At 46.5% G+C, this 21,487-nt stretch overlaps 1 protein-coding gene across 2 annotated transcripts; it reads left to right on the top strand.

Annotated features, from left to right (window-relative positions):
• The first annotated feature begins 3,116 nt into the window (after positions 1–3,116).
• On the top strand, positions 3,117–20,429 carry LOC310643110 (pantothenate kinase 2, mitochondrial). 2 transcript variants are annotated; one of them, XM_083367175.1, is made up of 7 exons: positions 3,117–3,425; positions 8,938–9,290; positions 12,697–12,950; positions 14,365–14,541; positions 15,783–15,906; positions 17,698–17,823; positions 19,468–20,429. In XM_083367175.1, exons 1-7 carry the CDS (start codon positions 3,179–3,181, stop codon positions 19,516–19,518), a joined length of 1,332 nt encoding a protein of 443 aa, XP_083223301.1. In that variant the 5' UTR covers positions 3,117–3,178; the 3' UTR covers positions 19,519–20,429. The 2 variants fall into 2 exon arrangements, with proteins under 2 accessions (XP_083223301.1, XP_083223302.1); XM_083367176.1 differs by lacking the exon at positions 3,117–3,425 and having other exon boundaries at positions 8,938–9,147; positions 19,468–20,424.
• The last annotated feature ends 1,058 nt before the right edge of the window (positions 20,430–21,487 follow it).

The following is a 21,487-nucleotide window of genomic DNA, read 5'->3' as shown; positions in this document are numbered from 1 at the left end:
ATTTTATTGGATTTATATACCGCCCCTCTCCCGAAGGACTCGGGGCGGTGTACAGGGCAATTAAAACACAATATACAGCACATAATATACAAAAATTAAAATAAATTAAATCAAGTAGCCCAAGCAATAAAACACGTTCTAAAATTTAAAATTTGGAAATTATTTGAGTAGCAATTTTTCAGAGAAACACCAGACTTTGTTTTGCTATAGTTCAGGGGCGAGCGAACGTTCGTTAAGTGGATTTTGACCCATTTTACGACGTTTCTTGCCACAATGGTTAGGTGCACCACTGCAGCTGTTAATTTAGTAATGTGGTGGTCAAATGAAGCTGGCTTCCCCATTGACTTGGCTTGTCAGAAGGTCGCAAAAAGTGATCACGCGACTCCGGGACACTGCAACCGTCGTAAGTACATGCCAGTTGCCAAGCCTCTGAATTTTGATCACGTGAGCAAGGAGATGCTGCACCGATCGTGTGAAAAACGGGTCATAAGTCACTTATTTCACTTGTTGTAACTTTCAACAGTCCCTAAACGAGTTGCTGTAAGTCGTAGCATGTTGCGGTGATTTGAGCTGCACTGTGTCTTCAATCCTTGCAACTTCCTGGTTGTTTTTTTTTTTTTTTGTTTTTAACTAAGATGCTGAAAACATTTCTGCAGTTTTGTAAACCAGGACTTCCCTTCTGACATATTTTGATTTTCGTTGGCCTGCAAAAAGAAGTTCGCATGTTTTCGTTCAGGGAGAGGTGGCCAAGACGCGTAGGCAGGAAATGGGTTTGGGCAAATTCCCCCCAAATAAGGATTTGAAAATTAAAACACTCAAAAGAGGAAGTTCTGTGAAGTAATAAGAGTCACTTTGCTGTGGAGTCAAGCTAGTTATTCTGGCAGCTAACCCTTGAATGTCAGAATTGTCAGAAAAGTTGGAAACCCAAGTCGGAGAAATACAGGTACTCCTCGACTTACAGTAGTTCACTTAGTGACTGCTTGAAGTTGCAACAGCGCTGGAAAAAAATGACTTGGTGGCCATTTTTCACACTTATGACCATTGCAACATCCCCGTGGTCATGTGATTTACATTCGAATGCTTGACAACTGACTCACATTTATGACGGTTGCAGCGTTCCAGGGTCATGAGATCCCATTGTGACCTGACAAAAGTCAACTGGGGAAGCCAGATTCACTTAACAACCATGACTCAACAACTACAGCGATTCACTTAACAACCATGGCCAAAAAAAGGAATAAAATGGGGCAAAATTCACTTAACACGTTTCTCACTGAGCTATACAGTTTTAGGCCTCAATTATGGCTGTACGTTGAGGACTAGCTACACGCTGCCAGATTTTTAGTTGCTCACCACTTGATGTGTGAAAATCTTCACTTACCTAGATGTACTGAAATCCGTTACTTCCAATGGTTCGTTTAGCGACCATTTGAAGTTACAGTGGCACTGCAAAAAAATGTGTTTCAATCAGTCCTCACACTTATGACCGTCACAGCATGTCTTAGAGTCACGTGATCAAAATTTGGATGCTTGGCAATCAGCGGGTGCTGCAATTGGATTGTTGTGAAGCCGTCGCTGAGTGAAGCTTAAAATAGTAAGCTTAAAATAGGGCTCCCGGATTCCTTTACTCTGCCGATCTGCAAATGCTGTCAATGCAAAGCTGGCTGTAAAGTTACAGCTAGTCCTCAACTTACAATGGTTCATTTAGTGACTGTTCAAAGTTACGATGGCACTGAATCAATTGACTCGGGACAGTTTTTACACAGCGACTGTTGCAGCATCTCCGGGGTCACGTGATCGAAATTCAGACGCTTGGTGACTGACTCACATTTATGACGGTTGCAGAGTCCCAAGGTCACGTGACACCCCCCCCTCCTGATCAGCAAAATCAATCTGGGTAAGCCAGAAGCACTTAACAACCCTCTTAGTAACTTAACAAACACAACGATTCACTTAACTAGGGTGAGAAAAATCGAGAAAAATCGTAAAATGGGGCAAACTCGCTTCACAAATGTTTCACTTAGCCGCCAAAATTTTGGGCTGAATTGTGGTCATTAACTCGAGGACTACCTGTTCTGAGGCCTGTTCTGTATACATTTCCCCTTATTTAATTCAATTCACATGCTTGAATGTCTATTAATGGGAGCTGGATTGGAAGAAAGTGAGCATAATTTTAAAACTGGAGGAAGAAATATCAGGCTGATAAGACTTTTGATAGGGGAAACTGCAAAGGATTTGCAAGGTCTGGTAATAAAAAGGAGCAGAGTGGAAAATAACAGGACTAATGATAGATAGATAGATAGATAGATAGATAGATAGATAGATAGATAGATAGATAGATAGATAGATAGATAGATTAGATAGATAGATTAGATAGATAGATAGATAGATAGATAGATAGATAGATAGATAGATATAGATATATAGATATAATTTAATTAGTCCTATTATTTTCCACTCTGCTTTGATTTTTATTACCAGACCATGCAAATCCTATATATATATATATATATATATATATATATATATATATATATATATATATATATATATATATATATATATATATATATATATATATATATGTATATATATATAAAAGAAGGCCAAACTAATGGCATCCACGCCCAGAGGGATATGTATGTATTTGGACATCAATTAATATGCTTGCATTTATTTCTTCAACAGCAATAACAGAAATAATCAGCATTTATTTCTTCCCTCCCTGCTTGGTAGCCATGGAGACCTGGCCTGGCCATCATCTCCTTAAGTCCAGCCTCTGCCACCATTCTTCCTTTTCATTGGGTAGACCCCCTGTCAGTCTCCCTTGCGGAGCAGCGGGTTGGATACGGCGATTCCGTTATTCACCACGCCCCTTCTTCAGGCCTAAACCTCTGTACTACATCTTTGCGCGCGAGGGCTTTTTTTTTTTTTTTGGCTTTTGTCGCTCAACTAAAAGCAGCCGGGTGCTCATTGGAAGGATTCCTCTTTCATCCCAGCCCCGCACGCTTCGCGAACTCTTATTGGCTCGTTTATCTGTCGCCGCAAAGGCGAACGCTGTCTGATTGGGCCGTTTCGGAAGGCCTCCCCCCCCGTACTCTTGAGGGAGGAAAGGCAAGGCGAGGAAAAGACTTGGGCGCAGGCGCAGTGCCCGCTTTGGCTGCTGTCGCCGCGGCGTATGGAGCCGCTGCAAAATGGAAGCGGCAAGCGGCCAGCTGACGAGGAGCCGCCGCCGCCGCCGGCCGCGGAGATGGGAAGCGAAGCCGGAGGATCCCCGGAGGAACGGCGGCGGCGGATACCGGCTCCGGGCGGCCGTCGGCGCGGAGGCGGGCCCGGCAGGGCGGAGGCCGCCGCGGGCCGCCAGAGAGAGCGCGTTAGCCCCGCCCCTCGGCCTCGCCTCGATTCCCACCGCAAGAGCCGCCCCCGTGAGTGGCCGCTAGAGGGCGCGGGCGGGACCGCTCGAGTGGGCGGGGCGTGGCGGGAAGGGGCGGAGCCTCCGGGCAGTTTTTGAAATCTTGCTTTCCAGCTGCAGTTTAGTGGGGTTCAAGCTGCAAAAATCAGGGGGTTCAAGTGCGAGATTCGGGGCTCCTTCCTGCAAGGAGCCTATCTAGACCGGGATGCCTTGCGCGCAGTCACTCATTATTATTATTATTATTATTATTATTATTATTATTATTATTATTATTATTTAAATTTTTATACCGCCCTTCTCCCGAAGGACTCAGGGTGGGTTCGGTGCGAGATTCGGGGCTCCTTCCTGCAAGGAGCCTATCTAGACCGGGATGCCTTGCGCGCAGTCATCATCATCATCATCATCATTATTATTATTATTATTAATTAAATTTTTATACCGCCCTTCTCCTGAAGGACTCAGGGGGGGTTCGGTGCGAGATTTGGGGCTCCTTCCTGCAAGGAGCCTATCTAGACCGGGTTGCCTTGCGCGCAGTCAATCATTATTATTATTATTATTATTAATTAAATTTTTATACCGCCCTTCTCCCGAAGGACTCAGGGGGGGTTCGGTGCGAGATTCGGGGCTCCTTCCTGCAAGGAGCCTATCTAGACCGGGATGCCTTGCGCGCAGTCACTCATCATCATCATCATCATCATCATCATTATTATTATTATTATTATTATTATTATTATTAATTAATTAAATTTTTATACCGCCCTTCTCCCGAAGGACTCAGGGCGGTGAACAGGGTATATAAATAAAAATACAAAAGTTAAAAAAGGATTAAATGATTGCCCAATTAAAACAATCAGAATATAAAACCCTATTAAAACCCTCACGTTCCCCCATCAGGCCAGGCCAGCTTGTTCGAATAAATGGATCTTTAACCCGCGCCGGAAGGAGCGAAGATCCGGTGCCATCCGGAGCTCAACCGGCAGTTGGTTCCATAATGCCGGGGCGCCCACAGAGAAGGCCCTCCCCCTGGGGGCCACCAGCCGACATTCATGCACTCGTGACCTCCCGTTTGGACTACTGCAATGCTCTCTACATGGGGCTGCCCTTGAGGACTACTCGGAGGCTCCAGCTGGTGCAGAATGCAGCCGCGCGAGTGGTGGTGGGAGTCTCCCGATACTCCCATGTAACACCTCTATTCCGTGAGCTGCATTGGCTTCCAGTTGCCCTCCGGGTAAGATTCAAGGTGCTGGTGATGACCTATAACGCCCTAAATGGCATGGGTCCGGGTTACTTACAGGAACATCTGCTGCCGGCATCAACTTCCCTTCGTCCAGTGCGCTCCCACAGAGAGGGCCTCCTTAGGGTGCCGTCGGTCAAAGAGTGTCGACTGGCGGCCCCCAGGGGGAGGGCGTTCTCAGTGGGCGCGCCAGACCTGTGGAACCGTTTACCGGTGGAGCTCCGGACGGCTCCCGACCTTCGCTCCTTCCGACGTGACCTAAAAACATATTTATTTGAACAAGCCGGCCTGGTCTGATGGGTTTGGGTTTTTTTTAATGTTTTGTAATTTATTAAATTGGGCTATTGTATTTAATATCTTTTTAATTTTTATATATTGTATTTTATTGTATTGCCCTGTACACCGCCCTGAGTCCTTCGGGAGAAGGGCGGTATAAAAATTAAATTAAATTAAAAAAATAAATAAATAAAAAGGTGTCCCGTCCCCCCCCCCCAGGCTTCTGCAGCCTCAGGGTCTGGTGGGGTGATAAGGTTCTTCCTCATTTGAACTCACAACAATCCTGCCAGGTAGGCTTGCTGTCTTCTGATCCTGACCCTGATGAGTTAGAGGTCAGAGTAATAGACCCGCCTTCTGTTTTATACCTTTGCTTTCTATTAGCTCATTAGTGCTTATGCCTTTTCTGCTTTCTGCAAAGTGCTATTTATCCCTAAAGGGAGTGTGGTGTTCGGCATGCATGCATGCGTCTGTGTATGTGTGCGTGCGCATGCATGTGTACACATGCAAGATTTCCTGGCCTGGCTGCTGTTGTTAGTTGCAAAGTTGTGACCGACCCATCGCGACCCCATGGACAACGTTCCTTCAGGCAATCTATGGCTGTGAAAGTTGGAACGTAAGAAAGGCTGAGCGCCAAAGAATCGAGGCCTTTGAACTCTGGTGCTGGAGAAGACTCCTGCGAGTCCCTCGGACTGCAAGGCGATCAAACCGGTCGGTCCTAGAGGAGATCAACCCTGACTGCTCTTTAGAAGGCCAGATCCTGAAGTTGAAACTCAAATCCTTTGGCCACCTAATGAGAAGGAAGGACTCACTGGAGAAGAGCCTCATGCTGGGAAAGATTGAGGCCAAGAGAAGAAGGGGACGACAGAGAATGAGGTGGCTGGATGGAGTCACTGAAGCAGGAGGCGTGAGCTTAAAGGGACTCCAGAAGATGGTGGAGGACAGGAAGGCCTGGAAGAAGGCTTGGCATGGCTAGCATACTTGTTTTTAGACTTTTTCTTTACAAGGACTAGTAATTTGGAGCATCTGTCCATCCATCATCTGTGTATCTGTCCATCTAGCTATATCTTTCCATCCTATCTATCTATCTTTCCATCCTATCTATCTATCTATCTATCTATCTATCTATCTATCTATCTATCTATCTATCTATCTATCTATCTATCTTTCCATCTAGCCATCCATCTATTCATTCATTGTCCTGTTTGTCTATCTAGCTATATCTGCCCATCTTTTCATCTATCTAATTAGTCTTTCCATCTAGCTGTCCATCATTATCTGTCCTGTCTGTCTGTCTGCCGATTTAGTTATATCGTTCCATCTTATCATCTATATTTGTCTTTTCATCTAGCCATCCATTCATTCATTATCGGTCATGTCTATCCATCTAGCCATTTCGCTATATCTTACCATCTGTCTACGTTTGTCTTTCCACCTAGCTATCCATTCATCATTGTCTGTCTAGCTGTCGTCTTGTCGTGTATCTATAATTTTCCATCTATCTATCTATCTGTCTCAAGAGGGTTGAAGAGATTGGCATCATAAATTGCTCCTTAGTTGTGTGGTTTCATGTATTTATTGTCAGACTGCCCACAACGTGAACTTCTCGATAAAAACGATCCTTGGCTCCGTTTGTGGAGAAAGGTATAGTTTTATTAGAGATCAAGGGTATTGCAGCATTGGAAGAGCTTAAAATCACGGGCCAAAATCCCTAACTTCTACTCCCCCCCCCTTCCCTCCGCCAGTGTCTTATTGCCCACCCCAGTGTAATCAATCATGTCCATACAAGATGTTTTCATAAGGGTCAGTCCTAAGCGCAGGTTGAGATGCAAGTTCCCTCCTCCTACCAGCCCGGTGACCTTGAGTCAGCATCTTGGGAACGTACAGAGTCTACTTTCTATTTCCCAAGCATGCCCTCCTTCATTCCCCCTCCCCACAGTTCATGGCAGTCTGTTACCGCATAGCAATGAAGCACAGCAGGCGTAAGGTGGCAGCTGACACGTATATCCATACTTTAATGCAAAAAGAGGTGATTCACTCTTTAACGTAGCATGAAGCTTAGATGTTGGGTTTCACCACAATTTCCACTATAGAGGTCAATAACCGTTCTGGCTGGGGATTAGCAGAATGGTTCTAAGGCCCAGAAAGACAAAAACGTACAAGTTAGTTTACCAAAAGGCGACGCTGAGCGGTCTACATCTGAAAAGCAGACTGTACATCTGTAGTGTTTGCTCTTTGGGAAACTCTGGAGGGGTGGGCAACTGTGGTCCCTTTACGGCTTGTGGACTTCAACTCCCAGAATTCCTGAGCCAGCCCTTAGTTGTAAAAGAGCCATCACCGGTTACTGTATCTCTGGAGGCCTGAGCTACTTAACTAAAGCCAGTATTTTTCCTTTTTCTTCCTTGGTTTGGAGTGTTTGCAGTGAAAGAACAAAACAGTATGCACCAGAGATGAATCCCTTGTGTGTTTAACCACAATTAGTCAAATAAAGCTATTCTATTCTATTCTATTCTATTCTATTCTATTCTATTCTATTCTATTCTATTCTATTCTATTCTATTCCCATTCTTATTCTGTTCTGTTCTGTTCTATTCCATTCCATTCCATTCCATTATTCTTTTTCTATATTCTATTCTATTCTATTCTATTCTATTCTATTCTATTCTATTCTATTCTATTCTATTCCATTCCATTATTCTATTCTATTCTATTCTATTCTATTCTATTCTATTCTATTCTATTCTATTCTATTCTATTCTATTCTATTCTATTCTATTCTATTCTATTCCCATTCCATTCCATTCTTATTCTGTTCTGTTCTGTTCTATTCCATTCCATTCCATTCCATTCCATTATTCTTTTTCTATATTCTATTCTATTCTATTCTATTCTATTCTATTCTATTCTATTCTATTCTATTCTATTCTATTCCATTCCATTATTCTATTCTATTCTATTCTATTCTATTCTATTCTATTCTATTCCCATTCCATTCCATTCTTATTCTGTTCTGTTCTGTTCTATTCCATTCCATTCCATTATTCTTTTTCTATATTCTATTCTATTCCATTCCATTATTCTATTCTATTCTATTCTATTCTATTCTATTCTATTCTATTCTATTCTATTCTATTCTATTCTATTCTATTCTATTCTATTCTATTCTATTCTATTCTATTCCCATTCCATTCCCTTATTATTCTATTTCTATATTCCATTCCATTCCATTATTATTCTATTCTATTCCATTCCATTATTATTCTTTTTTTCTATTCCATTCCATTCTATCCCTATCCGTACCCCTATCCCTACCCCTACCCTCCATTTTCTTCTGTCTGTGCTTTCTGAAGTGTTGAAATAGCTGCATTAAAGTGTGGGGACGATTTACGGTTGAAATAGGGGGTATATATATTATTGTTCCATTTTTTTAGTATAGCAGCAGTAGGACATTCTATGGATTGAGCCCACACGGGATTTTGGCAGCATGTGGTGGGTGCAACATAACACCGCTACCGTGTTAATAAAACGAGCTAGCCTCCTCATTGTTCTCTCCCAGTGCAGCTTTTCTTCAACTTAACAACCATTTGTTTAGTGATCATTCAAACATACAACGGTGTGGGGAAAAAACTAACGGCCGCTTTTTAGACTTAAGCCTATTGCAGCATTCCCAACGGTCCTGTGATCCAAATTCGCCCAGCAGCTGACTCCTGTTTGTGACGGTCACAGTGTCCCGGGCTGGGTGGGTGTGTGTCACGCGGAGGTTCCGACGAGCAAAGCCAACGGGGACGCCCGAGTCTCTTGACGGTTGCGTCAGTAACTCGACAACCGCGGCGGTTCACTTGAAAAGGGTGGCCAAGAAAGGTCGTGAAACGGAACAAACCTTCCTTAACCACCGCCTGGCTCAGCGACAGAATTTTTTTGGGGGTGGGGGAGGCTGGGTTGCGATAAACGCATGGAGGGTTGCCTGTGCCATGTTTTTTTTTTAATCCGTTTGTTTGTTTTCCCCGTGCCTCTCTAGCTTTTCCTTGGTTTGGCCTGGACATCGGCGGGACGTTGGTGAAGCTGGTTTATTTTGAGCCCAAAGACATCACCACAGAGGAGGAGGAGGAGGAGGTGGAGAACCTGAAAAGCATCCGCAAATACCTGACCTCCAACACCGCCTACGGATCCACCGGCATTCGCGACGTCCACTTGGAGCTAAGGGACCTTACGCTGTGTGGACGTAAAGGCAATCTGCACTTTATTCGCTTTCCCACTCATGACATGCCTGTTTTTATTCAGATGGGCAGTGAAAAACATTTCTCGAGCCTCCACACTACTTTATGTGCCACTGGAGGGGGAGCCTATAAATTTGAGCAGGACTTTCGCACAGTATGCAACCTTTTGCCTTCTATCCCCTTCAGCTAGGGCGAACGGGGGGACCTTGTTCACGCTTTGGGAAGCATCGGTACCGAACGTGTGTCTTAATACAGGTGGTCCTCGACTCGACGGCCGCCATCTGAGCCCAGAGTTTATGTTGCGAAGCGAGACATTTTTTTTGGGGGGGGGAGTGAGTTTTGCCCCATTTTACGACCGGCCTTGGCGCAAGAAAGCGACTTAGGACCCGTTTTTCACCCTTAACGGCCGTCGCCGCATCCCTGGGGACACATGATCAAAATTCAGACACTCGGCAACTGGTTCCTATTTATGACGGCTGCAGTGTCCCGGGGTCACATGATTTTTTTTTTTTTTTTGCAACCTTCCGACATGCAAAAGTCAAGATTCGCTTCACAACCGGGTTACGAACTTTTAACAACTCCAGCGATTCGCTTAACCAGCGGGGCGTAAAATGGGGCAAAACCCACCGAACAGCGATCCCACCTAGCGGTGTAAATATTGGACTCCGTTGGGGCCGTGAGTCAAGGACGACCTGTAGCCAGAGACTTTGGATGAAAAACCGCCCGATTCTGGTGGTCTCGGCGATCCCACTTCCACGAATAGTTTAGCTGCTAAGTCCGCAAAGAGGGAGCAAATATATGTTTCATGGAAGAAGCGTAAATTACCCTTCCACTGTGGGCCGATGTTAGAGTAAATCCACTTGATTTATTCCCAGGAAATGCTGTCTGAATCGGGAGGTCTGCAACCTCGACAGCTTTTAAGACCGGTGGGCTTCAGCTCCCAGAATTCCTCAGCAGGCTACGCTATGCTATGCTGGCTGAGGAATTCTGGGAGCTGAAGTCCACACAAGTCTTTAAAAGTTGTGAAGGTTGCAGACCCCTGGCCTGAAGCTCTGAAGATGCTGTTAACACATCTGGAGAAGTCAGCTTTGTTCCTTCGATAGGCCAGTGGTTCAACCTGGTACAAGGCTATTAGCGTATTGTGCTTATGGTACTATTCTGCTTAAGGCGCCAGGCTGGAAAACAGAGAAACTGGGAATTCTAGTTCCATCTTAGGCGTGAAATCCGGCTGGGTGACTTTGGGCCAGTTCTTCTCTCTCTCTCTCTCACACCCACCCACACCCACCCACCCACACACACACACACACACAAAGGCCAGTTCTTCTTTCTCTCTCTCTCTCTCTCTCTCTCTCTCTCACACACACACACACACACACACACGGGCCAGTTCTTCTCTCTCTCTCTCTGTCTCTCTCACACACACACACACACACATGGGCCAGTTCTTCTTTCTCTCTCTCTCTCTCTCTCTCTCTCTCTCTCTCACACACACACACACACACACACACACACACACGGGCCAGTTCTTCTCTCTCTCTCTCTCTCTCTCTCACACACACACACACACACAGACACGGGCCAGTTCTCTCTCTCTCTCTCTCTCTCTCTCTCACACACACACACACACACACACACAGAGACACGGGCCAGTTCTCTCTCTCTCTCTCTCTCTCTCTCTCTCTCTCACACACACACACACACACACACACACACACACACGGTGTTCGTTGTGGAGAACATAGGAGGAAGAAGGAGTGTCGAATATGTTCTCCGCCTTGCATTATTTCTGAAAATAATAAAGGCGGAATGTAAATAAATCACATTTTTATCACTGCCTTCCGGCAAACCTCTCCACTGAATTTGAACCAAGCAGCACCAAATCCTTTTGAGGGTGGATTGTATTTGATAGGGAAACTTTTTTTCCCCCCAGTTTCCTCTTGGCCATTCCCCCCCCCTCCTTTCTTCTTCTTTTAAATAATGCCTGTTGAGGATTGCACCTGTGATCGCCCGTGATTACTTTGCTGTTGGTCTCAATGTCGGGCATCGACGTTTCCCGACCAAATTAATCTTTTCAGAGGCCACGTTCCTGTGAGGGTTTTGAATTTGCCTTCCTTTTGATGCTTTTCCTGCTTTGGCTCCTTTCAGATGGAGAGATTTGCCGCGTGGGTCTTCGCTTTTGATGTGCATCCAGCTGCGTCCTAGTCATTTGGCTAGCTAGTCCTTGGGCCCTTCCAGCTGTTCAGGTTCCCGAGCTTTTCTCCTTGTCGTCCCGAAAGCAGACTAGATGGTTGTGTCAGGCAATGCAGGCGTCGCATTCTTTTGCCAAAGATGCCACGCAGACGGAGCGCGCTGCACAGCGGTTAAAGGGCAGTGCTGTTGGATCATCCAGGTTTGGTCACCGCAGCGCAGAAAAGATGTCGAGACTCTGGAAAGAATGCAGCGAAGTTGCAATCAAAATGATTAGGGGCTGGGGGCGATAGCGTGCCAAGAACGGTTACAGGAATTGGGTAGGTCTAGCCCAGGGGTAGGCAACCTTGGCCCTTTTATGGCTTGTGGACTTCGATACCCAGAATTCCTGAGCCAGCATGGCTCAGCTTGGAAAATTCTCCCTTTCCCCTCAGCTGGCTCAGGAATTCTGGGAGTTGAAGTCCACCAGTCATAAAGCGGCCTAGGCCAGGGGTAGGCAACCTTGGTTCTTTTATGACTTGTGGACTTCAACTCCCAGAATTCCCGAACCAGCCATGCTGACTCAGGAATTCTGGGAGTTGAAGTCCACAAGTTTCCAACAGCCGAGGTTGCTTACCCCCTGGTCTAGCCCAACGAAAAGAAGGACCAGGGCGAGTCATAAGAGGAGTCTTCCAATATGTGAGGGTGGGGGGCGGGGGGGTCAGTCTATTCTCCAAAGCATCTTGAAGGCAAGATAAGACACAACGGATGGAAACTAATCAAGGAGAGAAGCAACCTAGAACTAAGGAGAAACTTCCTGACGGTGAGAACAATCAACCCGTGGAACGGCTTGCCTTCCAGAAGTTGTGGGTGCTCCATGACTGGAGGCTTTTAAAAAGTAGACTGGACGGCCATTTGTCTGAAATGGTCTAGGGCAAGGGTGTCAAGCTGCCGGCCCGTGGGCCGGATGCATCAGGCCGAAACCGTGCCCACCCCATTGCTGGCAATGGGAAAAATAAAAATTGCGACGCGTCGTGACACGTCACGTGAGGTTGCGAGTTTGACACTCCCGGTAAAGGGTCTCCTGAGCAAGGGGTTAGGAATAGGAGACCTCCAATTTCCCTTCCGACTCTAGTAGAAAACATTGGTCCACAGACCGGATCGTGATCAGTAAGCCTCCGTAGTTCATACCGACCGAATGAATAGGGATGAATATAAACAGTTTATGTTGGTAGAGACAGAAGCGGGAAGGCACAGGCGGTGGTATTTGTAGAATTGGAATCTGTCCGGTAGATCTGTTTATAAGAGAAACATTCCCCCCCCCCGTAAGCCTTCCCCCCCACCCCTCCAGTGTTTTCTCTCTAGCTCTCTTCAAAGCTTGTCTCTCCGAACAGGTGGGCGACCTTCAGCTACGCAAAATGGACGAACTCGACTGCCTTATAAAGGGCGTTCTCTACATTGATTCGGTGGGCTTCAACGGACACTCGGAGTGCTACTATTGTGAGAACCCCACAGATCCTGAAAAATGCCAAAAGATCCCCTTCAACTTGGAGGACCCCTACCCTCTCCTCCTGGTCAACATCGGCTCCGGGGTCAGCATCCTGGCTGTCTATTCCGAAGACAATTACAAGCGGGTGACGGGAACCAGGTGAGGCTCCACGCTACGGGGTTTGGCTAGTCTGAGGAAAAGAAGAAGTAAGGGGAGACACGATAGCAGCGTTCCAGTATTTGAGGAGCTGCCACAAAGAAGAAGGGGGGGGGGTCACGTTATTCTCCAAAGCACCAGAGAGAAGGACGAGAAACAATGGTTGGAAACTGATCCAGGAGAGAAGCAACCTGGAATTAAGGAGAAACTTCCTGACAGTGAGGACAATCGACCAGTGGAACAGCCTGCCACCAGAAATCGTGGGCGCTCCACCACTGGAGATTTTTAAGAAGGAGACTGGACAGTCACTTGTCTGAGATGGTGTAGGTTCTCCTGCTTGGGCAGGGGTGGACTAGAAGACCTCCAAGGTCCCTTCCAGCTCTGTTCTATTCTATAATAATTTTGATCCAATGCTTTTAGCTGGAATCATCTAGTACCGCCCCAGAATGTTTGATGTTGGACTTAACTCCAGTAGTTGAATTGAAGAGCGCTGATTGGGTGTAGATGTAGATGTAGGGTACTAATGACTTGATAAAGTCTACTAGTTGAGGCACCTTGCTAAAAACCAGAAGACAGAGAGCTCTAGGCATGGAAGCCGGCTGGGTAACTTTAGCCTAATCACCAGGAGAGAATCGGTTCTAGGCCCGCCTTAGGCACGAATGGTGGCTGGTTGACTTTGGGCCAATCACCGGGAGACTGTGAGTTCTAGTCCACCTCAAGCGTGAAAGATGGCTGGGTAACTTTGGACCAATCACCAGGAGACGGTGAGTTCTAGTCCCATGTTAGGCATGAGAGCTGATTGGGTGATTATTTGGGGGCCAATCACCAGGAGACGGTGAGTTCTAGTCCCGCCTTCGTGTGAAAACTGGCTTGTTACAAAAGAGCCAAGGTTGCCTACCCCTTGCCTAGGTCTAGGCCCCTTCATGACTCAATTCCCAGAATTCCTGAGCCAGCCATACTGAGGGGAAAGGGAAAGGTATCCAAGCTGAGCCATGTTGGCTGACTCAGGAATTCTGGGAGTTGAAGTCCACGAGTCATAAAAGAGCCAAGGTTGCCTACCCCTGGCCTAGGCTGCTTTATGACTCGTGGACTTGAACTCCCAGAATTCCTGAGCCAGCCACGCTGAGGGGAAAGGAAGAGGTTTCCAAGCTGAGCCATGCCGGCTCAGGAATTCTGGGAGTTGAAGTCCCCGCGTCATAAAAGAGCCCAGGTTGCCTACCCCTGCAGTAGGTAAATGTGTAGTAGCAGCTACCAGGATATCCAGAATTAGCTAACGAGGACTAAGTGGCCAAGACCAAGTGGCCTGAACTGCAAGGTGGTAAATCTGATTTTAAAAAAACCAACCAAATACAGATTCTTCTCCCTCACGTCCCCTTGCTGTGTTCGCCAGCCTTGACCGCTCTGTCTTCTTTGCTAGCCTGGGAGGAGGAACTTTTTTCGGCCTCTGCTGCCTGCTGACCGGCTGCTCCACCTTTGAAGAGGCTCTTGAAATGGCATCCCGTGGAGACAGCACGAAAGTGGACAAGCTCGTGCGGGATATTTACGGAGGGGACTACGAGCGCTTTGGGCTGCCCGGCTGGACCGTAGCATCCAGGTAAGCCCTCCGAAGATGTTTTACTTGAGAGCGTAACACATCCGGGCCATCTTATGGGTTGTTAAGTCTACTCTAGACCAGGGGGGGGGGGTCTTCAAAGCTGGCCCTTTGATGACTTGTGGACTTCAACTCCCAGAATTCCTCAGCCAGACAAGCTGGCTGAGGAATTCTGGGAGTTCAAGTCCACAAGTCATCAAAGGGCCAGCTTTGAAGACCCATGATAAAGACTTTTATAAGAGGAGGGGACTTCAGCTCCCAGAATTCCTCAGCCAGCGTGCCTGGCTGGGGAAGTCTGGGAGTTGAAGACCACAAGCCATAAAAGGGTCACGTTTGAAGACCCCCTGGTCTGGAGTCCTCAAAAGTCAGCGTTGTGTTGGTAGCTTAGTCCAAGGCTTTTCAACCCATTGTACCACTTTTAGGATATGGCAACATCCGAGTACCACCAGTCGCCTAGCAAGGGGTCAAAAACGTGACTAAAAAAAAAAAAGGAAATAAGTGATGAAGTACGGGTAGTCCTCGACTTACAACAGTTCGCTTAGTGACTGTTCGAAGTTACGATGGCCCTGAAAAAAGTGCCGCCCCGCCCCCCGAAGACACAGCCGAGCAAGACGCCTGCCTGCCCGGCGGCGCTCTTCCTCCTGACCGAGGTTTTCGTTGTTGTGAGCATTTCAGTTGAGGATTGGCAGCAGGGGTGGGGTGGGGTGGGTGTTTGGTTTTTATTCCTCCCCCCCGGTCTGCTGGGTGGTTGCAGCAGGTTTTGGTCCCTTCACATGACCCTGGGACACTGTGACCGTCATAAATATGAATCCGTTGCCAAGCATCTGAATGTAAATCACAAGGCCCTGGAGATGCTGCAACGTTCCAGCTGATCGGCGCTTCTTCTGGGCTCAGAAGTGCCAGGATCGGCGCCGAGCTACAGCTGGATCCTGGCGCTGATCCTGGTGCTTCCACTGAGCCCTGACAGCCCTGCAGCTCCAGCCGACTCTCGCTCAGGCTTCTGCGGTGCTGCCACCGGTTCAGCTCATTCCCCTCCCCCGCTACCACTTTTTTAGGAGGGTCGCGTACCACCTACCAGGTGCCAATGTACCCCAGGTGGTACCCGTACCACCGGTTGAAAAGCCCTGCCCTGCAGTTCCCTCCGTGCTTTGACGGTCCGGCTGTGTTTATGTGTGTGTGTGAGTGTGTTGGACATGGCTCAACTCTTCTCCTCAAAAGCGCCTCTGCTCCCTCTTCCCATCCAGCTTTGGAAACATGATGAGCAAAGAGAAACGAGACGCAGCTAGCAAAGATGACCTGGCCCGGGCAGCCTTGATCACCATCACCAACAACATTGGCTCCATCGCGCGGATGTGCGCCCTGAATGAGGTACAGGAGATTTGTAGCTCAGGGGTGAGCTGTGGGGTCCTTGGTGCTCCCTCTGAGCTGCCTGCTTTTCTTGCAGACGTTTCCTCGCCCAGCTAGGGAACGTCATCAGTGCTGGAAGGCAGTGGGGTTTGTAGAGAGGAGGAGGAAGAGGAGGAGATGGAGGAAGAGGACTGTAGGGTCCTAGGTGCTCTCTGAGCTTATTTTCTTGCAGACGTTTCATGGCCCAACTAGGTAACATCATCAGTGCTAGAAGGGAGGCGGATTGGAGGAGGAGGAGGAGGAGGACTGTGGGGTCTTTGGTGGTCTCTGAGCTGGGTGCTTTTCTTGCAGACGTTTCATGACCCAGCTAGGTAACATCATCAGTGCTAGAAGGGAGAAAGAAGGCAGTGGGGTTTGAGAGGAGGAGGAGGAGGACTGTGGGGCCCTTGGTGCTCTCCAAGCTTGGTTGTTTTTTTGCAGACTTCATTACCCAACTAGGTAACATCATCAGTACTAGAAGGGAGGGGGGTTTGCCAAGAGGAAGAAGAGGATCGTGGGGTCCTTGGTGCTCTCTGAGCTGGGTGCTTTTCTTGCAGACGTTTCATCACCCAACTAGGGAACATCATCAGTGCTGGAAGGAAGTGGGGTTTGTAGAGAGGATGAGGAAGAGGAGTGTGGGGTCCTAGGTGCTCTCTGAGCTTAGTGTGATCATGGTTGTGAGTACCTGTACCCCCATGTTTTTTTTTCCCCCGAGTTGGCTTGGCGACAGAAAGGTGGGGATGTAGGTTCACTTCTGTTTCGTTTTTTTTATTTAAAAAAAAGTAAATGGCATCTTTTATCTTTTACTTTTTCAGCAATTAAGCTGACTTTGTAATAATGCCACTTGTGTGTGTGTGTGTGTGTGTGTGTGAAAGCCCTAATAAGCAGGCATATACATAGAATAAAGGCTACTGCTAAGCTTGTAAGCCGCCCTGAGTCTTCGGAGAAGGGCAGGATATCAATGGGATTAAAATAAAATTAAAATAAAACAAATCTTTCGATCCAGAAGGGGACGTGGCTGATCATGCCAAGCTGAGGACACGGTAAGTACTAAGCAGTCCTCGACTTCATGGCCATCCCCTCTTTTGAAGTGGCGATGGTGCTGAACGGGGGTCACAGCCGGTCTTTGGAATCCCCTTCCCGACCGGCGCCTCTCTCGTTTTACGATCACGTCCCTTAAGAGACGGAACGTCCGGTCCCAATTTCTTCTCACAGGTTGAGGTCTACCTGGACAGCAGGAAGTCCCGGCGCCCGTTTGCAGCGTTGGCGTCAAGCTGGGCGCTTCCAGCTTCTTTACAGTGCTGCCTTGTTGCAACCATGTCAAGCAGCATTGTACAGGGCTATGAAAGAACCCGAGCCCGTCGTCTCCGTCCCGTCACCGTTTCCGTGCACCTCTCTGACCTCCCGCTGGTGCTTCCGCTCTTCCAGCAGGACCCAGATTGTTGGGGGCAATAAGCTGACTTTGTAATAATGCCGCTTGGGGGTGTGTGTGTGAAAGCCCTAATAAGCAGGCATAGACATAGAATGAAGGCTATTGCTAAGCACATTGATTTGTGCTTAGATTGTAAGCCGCCCTGAGTCTTCGGAGAAGGGCGGGATATAAATGGGATTAAAATTAAAATAAAAATAGATAATCGAATCCATCCAATCCTGCTGCGGCTTGTCCTCTTTCTTATTTTTTTTTTACCTAAATGAACAGCTGGTCCCTAATTTATTCTTCAACAGCATCCGCATGCTATTTCCCCCCCCACACACACACACTTTTTTTTGCAGAACATTAATAAAGTGGTTTTTGTGGGGAATTTCTTGCGAATCAACACCATCTCCATGAAGTTTCTGGCCTACGCTTTGGATTACTGGTCAAAGGGACAACTGAAGGCTCTTTTCCTGGAACATGAGGTAAAGTCTCTCTCTCTCTCTCTCTCTCTCTCTCTCTCTCTCTCTCTCTCTCTCTCTCTCTCTCTCTCTCTCTCTCTCTCTCACACACACACACACACACACACACACACACACACACACACACACATACTTATTTTTCTTCCTTTTCCCTTAAAAAAAGGCCTGGGTTTTGTTTCCCCTCCCCCAGTTTTTGTTTTGACGATACGACTCGGACAAGGCAGTAAACTTAAAACTTGCATCCTAGTTCTTGTACTAAGAGGGCCAGTGTGATCTAGTGGTTAAGGCATCAGGCGAGAAACTGGGAGATTGTGAGTTCTAGTTGCGACTTAAGTGGGGGAAAGCTGGCTGAGTGACTGGGCCAGTCACCAGGAGACAGTGAGTTCTAGTCCCACTTTAGGCACACATGGTGAATCGGGTGCCAGGGCCAGTCACCAGGAGACGGTGAGTTCTAGTTCCACCTTAGGCAGCATTGGTGACTTTGGTAACTTGGGCCAATCACCAGGAGACAGTGAATTCTAGTTCTGCCTTAGGCATGAATAGTGATTTGGGTGATTTTGGCTAGTCACCAGGAGATGGTGAGTTCTAGTCCCGCCTTAGGTCTGAAAAGGGGTCTGGGTGAGCTTTGGCCAGTCTGTCTCTCTTAGCCCAACCTGCCTGACAGAGTTGTGGGGAAATTTGGAGGAGGAAAACACTTTGGGGGTGTTTGCCTCCTTGAGTTGTTTATGGAAAAATAAAAAAGGTGTGAAATAGATAAGACAGACAGACAGACAGATAGGCACATAGATACAGATAGATAGACAGACATAGAGATAGAGATAGATGGTAGATATAGATACAGATAGAGAGATGATAGATGATAGAGATTGATATAAGTGATAGATGATAGATGTAAGAGATGATAGAGATGATAAGATAGATGATATAGATTATATATATAGATGATAGAAGAGATGATAGGGATAGATAGATGTAGATAATAGATGATATAGATTATAGATAGAGATGGATGATAGAGATATAAGAGATGATAGAGATGATATATATATGTAGAGAGATAAGAGATGAGATGATATAGAAATAAGATGATAAAGAGATGATAGATGATAAAGTGATAGATATGATAGATGATAGAGATAAATAGATAGAGAGATAGATAGAGAGATAGATAGAGAGATAGATAGATACCGTAGACAGACAGATACAGAGAGAAAGGATAGATAGATAGATAGATAGATAGATAGATAGATGATAGATAATAGATAGATAGATAGATAGATAGACAGACAGACAGACAGGATGGACAGACAGATAGATGGACAGAAGATAGATATAGACAGACACACAGATAGATAGATAGATAGATAGATAGATAGATAGATAGATAGATAGATATGAGAGATAGATTTATATCCTTTGTCTCCTGAAAGTTTTGCAGTTTAGTGAGGGTTCTCAGTGATAAAGAGGGGAGAAGAGTTGTTATTACCATTATCGTCGTTTTATTATTTATTAAATTTTTAATGCCGTCCGTTTCCCCGCTACAAGGGTGATTTTTGTTGGGAGAAGATAGCACGAAATGTAGCATTTTTTTTAAAAAAAAACGATGCATTTAATCATTTACTTTCTCTTGTTTTAATTTTAAAACAGGGATATTTTGGAGCGGTGGGGGCTCTCCTTGAGCTTTTGGAGACATCCTGAATCCCTTAAAAAGAGTCGGGACCCCGGGCTTCAACGGGGGTATTCCTAGCTAAAGCGGAACATTCTAGGTGACGCGTTGATTTCATTGGCAAAACCAACGGCTTCTTAACAGCCGAAAGAAAGGGATCGCGAACGACGTCACCGGTTCTTTGCCGAGAAGAACAAATGGAGCGGGTTTTTTTTTTGTTCTCAGAGGTAACAAAGTAAGTTAGTGGGTTGGAACGCTTCTGTGCAGTATGAAACTGTGTGCAGTGCGCAGATCTCATACGTTAAAAAGCTGTGCGTTTGCTCTCGCTTGCGTTGAGCCACGTTTATTTCGGGGACTTGGAAACGGCTGCAGCTGTCACGTAATAGACAAGTTCGTGCTCTTCTCAGAATTATTTTAAGGGTGGTTCTTATTTTGTATGGACTCTCGAAGGGCTGGCTTGCCTTTTCGCAACGGCGTCAAGATGTGCAGAATGTGGAAACCCACCTACAATATTAAATCTGTTTTCTTACAAAGAGCCGTCCTTGTCCCTTGATTGCGACGGACCTTGGTCTTCAGGTAACGAGCCAGGGCAAAGAATTGGGAAGCGAGAGAGGAGAGAAAAGGAAAGAAAGAAAAAAAGAACCGTGGGTTCACAATTTTGTTTATAATGCCACAGTGAACTTTCAGCTTTCTCCTACCCAAAATAAGGGTGGCCCTTATTTTCTTGACCAGTGTGCCATAAATTGACCACAGAAAATACTGTAGCCAACAAGGAAGTGTCTGGAATGGAATGGAATAGAAAATAGAATGGAGAATAGAACAGAACAGAATAGAATAATGGTAAGAATAGAACAGAACAGAATAGAATAATGGTTAGAATAGAATAGAAATAGAATAGAATAGAAAATGTGGAATAGAATAGAATAGAATTAGAATAGAATAGAATTAGATTAGAATAGACCAGGGGTCGGCAACCTCGGCTCTTTTATGACTCGTGGACTTCAACTCCCAGAATTCCTGAGCCAGCATGGCTCAGCTTGGAAACCTCTCCCTTTCCCCTCAGCATGGCTGGCTCAGGAATTCTGGGAGTTGAAGTCCACGAGTCATAAAAGAGCCGAGGTTGCCGACCCCTGGAATAGACGGACGGATGATAGACGGTTGTAAGTCAAGGACTTCCTGTAACCAAGTGCCTTGACTGCTTCATCAGAGCGGAGGGTTTAAGTTTGATATTTAAACCAGTTTGTATTTTGAAAGAACGTTGGCTGTAGGCAACCTTGGCTCTTTTATGACTCGTGGACTTCAACTCCCAGAATTCCTGAGGCAGCCACGCTGAGGGGAAAGGGAGAGGATTCCAAGTTGAGCCGTGCTGGCTCAGGAATTCTGGGAGTTGAAGTCCACGAGTCATAAAAGAGCCAAGGTTGATCTCAACACTTTTCATCCATGGCCTGTAGGGGGCAGGCTAGTTCTTTCCAAACAGCCTTGACTAAGAGTTCTTGGTCGTCTCTCACCCCCCTCCTTTCATTTATTTCTTTTTAAATAGTTCAAATACTAATAGATTATTCGAAAGGAGTATTCGACTTAACGACCACAAGGGAGCCCAAAATTTCTGAGACAGACGATAAGTGAGTTTTGCCCCCTATGATCCCCTTCAGCGACCTTCCGAGAAGCCAAGTCAGCGGAGAAGCCAGATTCCTTTTAACAGCCATGTTACTACCTCAACACCGGCAGCGATTCACTTAGCAACTGCGGCAAGGAAAGTCGTAAAATGAGGCAAAGCGGCGGTCTTGCCCAGCAGTGGAAAATTCGGGCTGAATTGGAACCGTAAGTCGAGGACGCCCTGTATTCCAGGAATCGCCCTTGGCGGCATGTAGGAGGGGTGTAGGAAAGCATTTGTACTTGCCCCATCGACAGCTCCGTGCAAGATACATGCAGGAGAGGGACAAAGCACTCAACCTGCAAGGGGTTCCAGCAGTGGGAGATCATAAACATGGCTTGTCTTTT

This window comes from Vipera ursinii (assembly GCF_947247035.1).
Source record: "Vipera ursinii genome assembly, chromosome: 7".
Classification (NCBI taxonomy): Eukaryota; Metazoa; Chordata; class Lepidosauria; order Squamata; family Viperidae; genus Vipera; species Vipera ursinii.
The sequence above is the reverse complement of the archived record's forward strand: the minus strand, read 5'-3'. Positions and strand labels throughout refer to the sequence as shown.